This window comes from Pyxicephalus adspersus, chromosome 1 (assembly GCF_032062135.1).
Source record: "Pyxicephalus adspersus chromosome 1, UCB_Pads_2.0, whole genome shotgun sequence".
NCBI lineage: Eukaryota > Metazoa > Chordata > Amphibia > Anura > Pyxicephalidae > Pyxicephalus > Pyxicephalus adspersus.
The window spans coordinates 146,294,443-146,304,870 of NC_092858.1; the positions used below are offsets into that span (position 1 = coordinate 146,294,443).

Here is a 10,428-nt window from a genome sequence, read left to right on the forward strand (position 1 = left end):
TATTATTTGGGCCAAGTATGCCATCCCTCACCACCACCGTTTTTTTTTTTAAGGGGTCGGATAGACAACTGAATTTGGTACTACCAGCCCAGATAAGACGAATGTTAGGTGCACCCTCCTTAAAGCACTCAATCTCACATATGTACCCCTTTACTCATGGACTGTCTGGGAGCCTCGGAGTCTACACATTTATTTGTACAGCGCTGGGCATCCTTTTTGAATAATTCTTACCATGACACACTAGATATGCTTGAATCTAGTTGGGCATGGGTACGCAAAGCCATAGTCAGTGAACAATGGCGGGAATTGCAATTTAAAGTTATCCATAGGGCATACTATGCCTTCAAATTAAAAACTAGACCTCAGTCATTTACCAATCAACTTACAGCTTGTCCTAAATGTGCGCTGCATATGGCCTTCCTGGAGCATGCTTTGTGGGACTGTCCTCTAAACCTGAACCTTTTGGCAGTCGGTATTTAGGGCATTAATTACAGGATGTACTAGGCATCTGTCCCCACAGATGTACCATACGATCCCCTTATCCAGACTGACCAGAAGGTATTGGTCTCCAGATTCGAGCACCTGTGCCTCCTGGCGACAAAGAAAAGTATATTGAAGCAGTGGCTAGAGCCTTCTCCTCCTAATGCTACCCAGCTTTTTCAACACCTGCCGTCGCTTATGGTTATAGATAAGACAAAAGCCACCCAGCATATAAATACCCATCCTCAAAATTTTTTGGACACTTGGTTATAATATTTTAAAAATACCTTATCTCCCACTCAACTCCAACATGTATTTGATCTTTTGTTTGGTATGACATTGGATATGATTTAGGGATATGAGGCTGCTATGCAAACACCTTGGTGGGGCAGATTTACAGATCTACAGATTTTATTGATATATGACTTAATTAACCCTTACTCTGTTCCTTTGATATCTACATCCGTACATGTTTTTTGTAAGAAAATAGACTTGAACACAACATTTAGGACGTAATTTACACAAATACAACTAAAACTACTGTGGTTTTGTCAGTTTGTAAACACTAAGGTTCATAAATGAAAAAAAAATCACAAAAAGGTAAAATCACTTTCTGAAATCTTTTGGGTGACACAGGAAGTCTTTAACTCTTAGGTTATATTACCACTGACAGGAGGATATGACATTGGGAAAAAAAAACACATACTCTGAAATAACATACTCTGTTTTAAAGATCTCGTAGATAAGTATACCATCCAAATAGACAAGAAGGAGTATTATCTTGGCTTTAAAACCTTACACATAAGTCAGGCAAGAATTTTCTAAAAAGCAGGAATAACACCTAATAGAATGAAATTGTGTTTGCTGTAAACAACTTTTATGTATCCACAAGTAACAAGTGAAAGTGATTGAAACCAACAGAGGAAAATACGTGGTCATAAGGACAAAACTAGATCAACTATATGAAAATTTATACCCTAAACAACAAAGGCTCAAACATCATACACTTAATACTCACTATGGACTCCCCATAACCACTGATCCATTGGTGTCCAGGCAACAACAACCAAGGATATCCTCAAGTTGGTAAGGACAAAACACCTGAGATGATACCAGAAGGGACTAAAGTTCTACTTTCAAAATCTGCAATCAGGTAGGGCTTTTTTGCAGATAGGGACAAGCAATGTCCTATTTGCAATAAAACATGGTTACCTGCCTGATCGCTCACCTCAACTGTCAAAAATCACTGAGCTAGGGATACCCAGCTCACCCCAGCTATCCCTGTGACTGCTGGAACTGAAAAGATGACATCTTGGCCTGGCCAATCAAAATGGTCAAAGACTGAAACAAGGAAAAGAGGGAAAAAGATGGTGGTGCCCTGCGATGGAATGGAAACGGAAAAAAAAATATATTAGTTCTGCTACATCTGGGCATACAGTTCCCACAAAATAACCAGGAATACCAAGGTTACACCCAAAGTCAAATGCACCAGGGAGTTATCCAGTGCAAGTACTATTATTGACACCACAAGAGTTCCTGTTTCATCTAGATGTGTGAAGTGCCCCATTGATAAGACTAAGGCCACCTGGATTCAACAACCCCAGAAGGTAACCCAAGAATTCCTTTTGGTTGACCAATGTACCAAAAGACCCTACAAAGGAAGATACTTCTAGGAGTCAAAGCTTCTATGTTAGGAGGATGCCCTTAATACTTAAAGCGTACCTAAACTACGTCAGGCATTCCAGGAGGCTCCTGGGTGCTCCTTCTGCACATGCCTGGGCATCTCACGCATTCGCAGTGACATCGGCAAGTTTTTTTCCTAACCTACGTCAGCGGATCAAAACCCAGCCATAGGAAACGAACCATCAGAATCACATTTACAACCCATCATAAAAGAGAACACCTAGTCAATCCGCAACTGGGATGCAATGGAAATGTGGCAAAACTGAAACTAATACCCTTGATGATACCCTGGATGTAGCAGCAAGAGCTCAAGGGTGAAATGCTGGAAGAGGAACTAATAAATGCCTGCTCTTATTCACCACGATTTGTGAAAAGCTTTCCAGCAGATGGAAAACATATGGAGCCCAGCCAGCCTTTAGAAGCTGCAGGTCTATCACAGTGCAGAAGCTGTCATAGAGAAGGAAATGTGAACAGAATGAAAAAAATCTGTCACTGTCCTTGCAGATTGATAGGAACTTCTGTCAAGATCACTTGCAGTTCCTCAATGAGAAAAGTTGAGGCGCATCTTATTAGTAAAGCAGTGATCAGCAGATCTAAAGCTCCCAAGCTTTGGGGGATTTGGGAGTCTGGGTACCAAATGTCAGGAGTTGGAAAATAAGGCGTAGGTGTTCTAATGGACTCCCCCTGTAGTCCATTATGACAAGCTATGACAAGAGGCTGCATCTGCTGAGGAAGATTACTCATACCACAAAAGTTAAGGAAGATTTAAGGAGGTGTGATCCCTCAATGCTCAGACAAGTTAGGAGCTGCTTAGGTTCAGGATCTAGAGGCCAGCGCCAGAGTTCTCTACACATGTGCATGAAGAAAAGAACAGCTATAATGAGCTGAAACCATACAGAAGACTTAATGCCAATAAAAATATTGTTTTAGATGGTAACTGAGTGAAAATTACCTGGGAACAACCTCTGCAGTAAGACTCTTTATTCGATCCTGATATGTCTGGCCCCTGAAAGAACAAAAGTTAAAAATTAGGGTTCAAATCTTGGCCAGGACACTATCTGCACGAAGTTTGCGGGTTCTCCCCATGTTGACCTTAGACTGTAATAAAGACATTTGACAAAGGTAGGGACATTAGATTGTAAGCCCTTTTGAGGGACAGCTAGTGACATGACTATGAACTATGTACAGCACTGCGTAATATGCCAGTGCTAAATAAATACAGGTAATCCCCAGGTTACAAACGAGATAGGGACTGTAGGTTTGTTCTTAAGGTGAATTTGTATGTAAGTCGGAACAGGTACATGATTTTTATAAATGCAACTAGGACAGATGTTTGTTAGGCAGTGTGGTGTCAGTTACTGTATAAAATCCTCACTGTGAGTGATTCACAAACAAAGCAATAAAAAAAAACTTTACGGAGCCTAGACATTCAATAATTTCTGGAGCAAGCTGTGCTTTGATATGCAAAAAGAAACAACTGCAGAGTTTGTCTTGGTCATTAAAGAGTTACAAGAGCTTACAGAACAGCAAAACATTACTTCTGCAAGTCATGCGAACCGCCCCTCCCCCTTCAAGCCTTCCTGCACACTAAGGAGCAGGGAAGCCTTGTTCGTATCTAGGAGTCGTCTGTATGTCGGAGGTCCTTAACTAGGGGACTACCTGTACTGTGTAATAATATCAAAAAAATTGTGAGCTGGAGCAACAGACTATTTTTGTGATTAAAGAAAAGTCATCTCTTTATGATTATTTTTGAATACGCTACAATTTGAAAGTGTAGTACTTTATTGGCCTTGGGTCTAAAATGATGCTGTGCTTTATTTATGAGCAGTTCATGCTTGTCATACTTGATTAAAAAACTCAAATTTTATTTTATATTATGTTGACATGTTCACAACAAGTTTAATCGATATTTTCATATGATCCAATACAGAAGCAGATGCAATGTGTACAACTAAGTATTTTAACCTCCTATTTTAAATTCCAATACCATCCAGTTAGGGAACTTTGTACTACAGCAAATGTCTGTTCGTCTGTAGGATGGGTCTTAATCTTTAAAGATATGTTTGGACATTTTTTCATAATCATTAATTATAAAATCTTTATACCTTGCAGTTGCCTCATTGAGCTCTTTTTCTAGAAGCTTCACAGAGGAATCTCTAGCAGACAGTTGTTCTGCAAGTTCAGAGTTCTCCTCCCTCCAGTGATCAATTTCTGACTCCAGGCTACACACACGTTCCATCAGAGATTCCAGCTCTAAAAAACAAAAAAAAATGTATATAAACAGAATTATTCAGGAATCACAATTATACAACAATAAACAAAGTTACAGTAAATCACAAACCTGAACCCAGACGTTTGTTTTCCAATTTCATCTGTTCATTCACAGACTTCAGGTCTTCTATGCAACTGGACATCTACCAGAAATAAATAAATAAATACAAAAAAAATCTAGATGCCCAACACTTATAGTGTCCGCTATGCAACAAATGGCTCCTATACATAGCAGATAAATATCAAACAAGTTGTAGAGTTGAGGATTGTAGTGTAAAGCATTTATTGGTAATTTAAGTGAGGAAGCAAAAAGTATTTAAACATCCCAGATGAGTAGAGGGGTGTGAGATGGAAGAAACATTATGGAATCACCCCAAATTTAAGAAAGCTTATGCAATCAACCCCCACTTAGTACTTTATTGCACATCCTCTGGCTTTCATGGCAGCTTGAATTCTTTAAGGCATGGGCTTCAACATTTTCTTAAATTGGCAAAATTTAATTTTTATCTTGAGATCTGGACTGTTTGCTAACAATGTAATTAAGTTCACATGCCTTTCTTGTAAAAAAGTTTTTAAGTGCTCTTTGGCAAGGTTCATTACCATCCAGTCATCCATAGGTGATTCCATATTGTTTCCTCATAGTTAAGAGATTCCCTTATTTTTTTTTTTTAATCATTTTTTTCCGTAGTAATAGTTATTAATTACAACAATGTAGTTTAATTTTTTGGAGTTAAGTTTTAGGATGCTACAATGCTCAGTTGTTAAATAACTTTGTATCATATCTTTTGTATGTTTTTTTTGCAACAAAGTAAAACAACTAAATTAATATCTTCCATAATTTTTGGTATTACATTACGCACTAACTTTAGGACTTCAGAGACTTCAGAGTCACTGACCTGGATCAGGTACGCAAGTCACAAGATGTCAGAAATATAAAAGTCAGAACCCGTGTACACATTCTGAGATAGTGGGCCTGACTTATTAAAGCTTTCCAAGGCTGGAAAGGATAAACTTTCATCAGCGAAGCTGGGTGATCCAGCAAACCTGGAATGGATCTAGTCCAGGATTTAAAACATTTGCTAGCAAATGACTTTGAAGAAAATAATTTCAGGTTTGCTGGATGAACCAGCTTCATTGATGTAAGGGTATCAAGGCTCTGCAGCCTTGAAGAGCTTTATTAAATCGGGCCCATTGACTTAAAGTATAGAAGATATATACACGACAACTAGGCAGCTACAATTCCTAGAATGCAAAGCAGTCTCTCAAGGGAACAGTTAGATCTAAATAGTACATGTTAACAGTTCATCCTCATCTATTATTTACCAGTACAGTTAAAAAAGCTAATTGGTTGTTACAAAGCAAACAGATATTTGACCATAGGACCATGGTGACCATATATATATATATATATAGATATATTATATATATATATACATATATATATATATATATATACACACACATACATATACACATATATTTTTCTATCACCTTCGTATTAAGTCCCAACTCTTCAGTAACCACCCAAATGTATAGGGGGTGGTGGAAGGCTGACATAATTATAGGGGGTAACTGTATATCCTTATGGCAGCAACCAAGCTGAAAAATACATTCTTGGGAGAAAACTGGACTGTTCTTATACATTTTTAATCCAAAAGCTGATAAAAAAATTAAATCTTTACAGGACACTTTACCTGATCAGAAAATACTCATACACAATAGACGATTTTATTCTCCATGTCTCTCCCTATTAAAATAGTCAAAGTTGCACATTGCAAACTTTACTATCACACCTAATGGAGGGGGACCCATTTAAGATGAAGATTCTCACTTACCTCTTTATTTTCTAAAATAGCCTTATCCCTTTCATTTCTAATTCCGTCATACTGTTCAAGAGCCAACTGGGTTTTCTCCCTCATAACCGTAAATAAGCGCCAGTGCTGAGACATCAGCTCCCTGGCCTGAGAGCACTGTCAACAAATGTCAGCAAAAATCAGAACACTGAATATTTAGTGCCATTATTACATGAATAGCTTGTCATAAATATTGTCCCCCCCAATTTTTCATGGTCTGGGTTTTTATTATCGTTTTACTGGACGTAACTTGTAACCATTTGTTTATTGCTCCTCATGGTCATTATTTACATTTACCTTTTTTCATTGATATGTTTGACACAACATATGTATGTTATGCCCACTTGTTATATGCATTCACGTTAATCTGTTATTGTTTATCAATGTTTTTATGTTATGTCTACTTTTTTTTTTTCTGTCTACTTTTTTTTTTAACTAAATAAAACTTGATTGAAACAAAAATCAGACCACTGAATATTAAACATGACAATATATCTCATAACCATAAAACATGGCCCATATCCTACAGTCTCTGGGTGTTGGCACCCTCCAGACAGGATCATTTGCATGCACTGATTATGAAAGTAGAAAAAATGAATACTCATGTACAAAGACTATTCTGTCAGCTCTGACAGGACAAATCCACACAAATAGATTTGAGTCGTTGGATGATTTTCCCATATTAATCTTTTCTATGTCCTAGGGACTCCATTGCCAAGTAAAATAGAGATACATTGATCCATTTATATTATCTCTTAATATTTTCCAGCAATACTGCATAGTTTAACATTATTACTGCATTTGTTTAACATGTAATAAAATACACATAAGGGATTAAAATCGTTTGGCAGTGTACAATGGTGTCAATCTGACACTGGGAACTCGAGAAGACCCTGCTGGACAGCCAATATAAAGGGTCCATTTTACCTAGGCATTGACAGACACCCAAAGAAAGGATTTTATTTCCCATAAACAGGAAGACTCCAGACTGGTAGATCATGTAACTGTGGCTTTAGGTAGTAAAATTAAGATGGGTTTTTAATGAGATACTTTGAAGGGGAGTAGTGTTCCAGCATGGTTTATTTTTGCTTTTCATCAGCTTTATCAGTTTGCCTGAAATGCTTTACCACAAAGAGGAGGGGGGGGATTGTCTTTTGCACCTCTGCACAGGTGGAAAAAACTGCTGAAAAATTAATATTTGTAAAATTATGGAGCTACCAAATATTTGCTACTTTGTGGGAAGGAAACTGGGTATTTTTCCAGTTCTCCTTCCAATGCATTATGTTGATTAAATAGGCTTTTCCAAATTAAAAAACTGCTGGTTAAAAAAAAAATAAAAAATAAAAAAATGAAATGATATATAAAAATTACCTGAAGTAACAGTTGGGTTCGGTCATCTTCCAGTTCTGAGCAAACAGAATGAGCTCTTTGAACAAATTCCTCTAGTTCTTCATTGTAGGAAGACTTCAGGAGAAAAACATACAATTAGCATTCCTACAAATGCATCTATACGGATATATATATAAATATATATAAAATATTTAAAAATTGAGCCCCTGCTAAATAATAATAATTTAAAAAGGAGAACCTCCTAAAAGTGAGGTTTAAAATGAGGTTGTAAAAACCTACCTAAACAAATCCAAGCACATAACGATAAAAACAGAGGTGAGATACCCATGCATGTCAAGTTAAACAAAAATGTTATTTTCTCCCTTATCCACTAATTAGCATTAGTCAAACCTTCAGGACACCCAAAAGCAGTCCACCTGAGGAATAGGCAGAACAAAAAAAAAACCCTAATAGACCTAAGACGAGGGTACCCGCAGTGTAAGCCACCCAAATCAAAACCAGAATGTAACACAATACACAGGATGATAGCATAGGAAAGCCCAAATATAACAGGAAGCTTAGGCAGATGAAATTAGATGCCAAAAAAACTGGAAAGGGCAAACACAATGAGCCAAGTACAAAACCACAAGGGTAATCACCCTTTGAAACAAAGTTGGAAAAGACAAGCTTAGCCACTCATAGGACAGAGTTGTTGGGAAAGACAGGAAAATGTTGAAGATCTGAAAAACAAGGTCCAGTAGGACAGAAGACCTTACTCAGGTCCTCAGCACCAGTCCGAGCAGGTTAGAATGATATCAGTGTCTAACTGGCCAATAATCATTTACCACACAGGGTGATGAGGGCATACAAGACCCTTGACAAGTGTAGGCATACCTTATGAAGCATACAAAGAAAATGGAGTACCAACATCTGGATAATCACAAGAAAAAATGAAACATGACAACTCTTAGTTATCATTCAAAGGTTCACAATTTTCCAGAAGTAAAAAAGAAGAAATTCACCTTGATCGATGGATGCCCACAAATGCCCATATTTAATATATTATTTTATTAATATAGAAAATATATTTGTTCTAAGGATGTGGTAAAATTTACCTGCTGCTCATAAGCTTCTCTGACAGTTTCACAAATTTTCCTCTCAGTTCCTAAGTCTCTGCGAAGCTGAGCAATGACGGCTGAAGAATGTATTTCAAGGTCCTCTAAACACTGATCTGCCTGCACAGAGAAAGGAAACAAGTTGCATGGTGTTATTAGATAAGTTAATATACAATATAATAGGCTACTTCTAGATCAGTGTTTCTCAACCAGGGTTCTTCCAGAGTTTGCTAAGGGTTGAGCAATGAGCAGTTTGAGCAATGAGCAGTTTGAATCTCTCAGGTAAGTTTATCAGATACCAATAGTATTCTTGGCTATCTATAAGGGTGGCATTCTTACCACTGGCAAGCAATGTAAGAGGCATTTTTACTACTGAACATCACGCTAATGTACTATGAGTTAAGCAAATAGTAATTATAGAAGGAGTTCCTAGAAGCCCTCACAGTTATTTCGAAGGGTTTCCCCATGTTAAACAGGTTGAGAAACACTAATCTAGATATTTAGCAAAAGTGAGCGCACTTCAAGGTGTTTTGTAGTGCTGTAAACTGTTTGTGAACATTATAGAGTTAAAAAGCTGTATGTAAACCCGTAGGGACAAAATACCGCTTTTTTGGCAAGCAGGGCCTCTTCCATACGAGTTTTCATTTCCTCCCTTTCTTGAATCGTGATTTTTATCTTCTTGCTCATCTTAGAAAGAGATGTCATATAGTCTCCAAGAAGAGATCGAGTGCAGCTTATCTAAAAAAAAAAATTAATTAAAAATCTAATATTACAATTCCAATCAAGGCAAATATCCTAGATAGTACATGTATATGCATTAGGTGTTATATACTTCTGATGTAAAGCTTTATTTTTAGAGAAAGAAAACACAAACATGCTGGTCCCAGTCATGTGGCCTGTCAAAGACACATGACCTCTTCTACTAAATTTTAGGAATATACTATACAATGTGGACCTGGGTATTGACTTACTTTGCATTGTATAGCTGAAGAATGGTGATATCTACTCTCCACGCAACCGAGCCCCTGAATAAGGCTTGAAATAAAAAGTGGGTGTGCTAAACTTTCAATATTAGATTTTGCAAACTATTGAAGCAAGTTTTTTGACTGGCTTCCATTCTAATGCACTTTGTAAATCTTCAGTAATTTTATATTGTTTTAATAATAAACTGAGCACAAGTAAAAACACTGAGGGAGCAACACTGACAGGTAACTTCTATCCTTAACAGCTAAAAGTTACTGTTGGATGAGTAAACATCCCTTTGCTCTAAAAACTGAATTAAATTCTGCTGGAAGCCTCATTTAGAAAATAACTTCTCAAACAAAAACTTACATTTAAAGCTGCGTACACACTTGCAATTTTTGTCGTTGGAAAGGATCTTTCACGATCCTTTCCAACGACAAGGGAGTGCACGATGACTGTACACACGGCAGATTTTCGCCCGATAATTGGCCGATGCCGTTTATCGGGCGATAAAAATCTGACGTGTGTACAGTCGGTGTCGTCCATAATTTTAGGCATGCCTTCCATTAAGCCTACATGTAAAGTTTTTCTTTTTTTTCTTTATAAACTGCCATGGCAAGCTTTGTAACACATATTTTCCAGGATTGCCACTTTGGTCCCACCCTTCATGTTTACTGTAATGTACAGTCCAGTCCAACACAATCATCTGCTGCCTCAATGCAAGACTGGATAGT

The 10,428-nt window shown here is 37.4% G+C and overlaps 1 protein-coding gene across 1 annotated transcript in view; it reads right to left on the minus strand.

Moving 5' to 3' along the window:
• The window catches only part of SPAG5 (sperm associated antigen 5), a gene marked incomplete in the record, with an annotated part of 33,333 nt that overhangs the window by 10,528 nt on the left and 12,377 nt on the right, over positions 1–10,428 (minus strand). Inside the window, 7 exon segments of the mRNA XM_072430160.1 lie at positions 3,116–3,169; positions 4,269–4,416; positions 4,505–4,577; positions 6,270–6,404; positions 7,659–7,751; positions 8,732–8,851; positions 9,335–9,469. Of these exon segments, the coding sequence (XP_072286261.1) occupies positions 3,116–3,169; positions 4,269–4,416; positions 4,505–4,577; positions 6,270–6,404; positions 7,659–7,751; positions 8,732–8,851; positions 9,335–9,469 (758 nt within the window).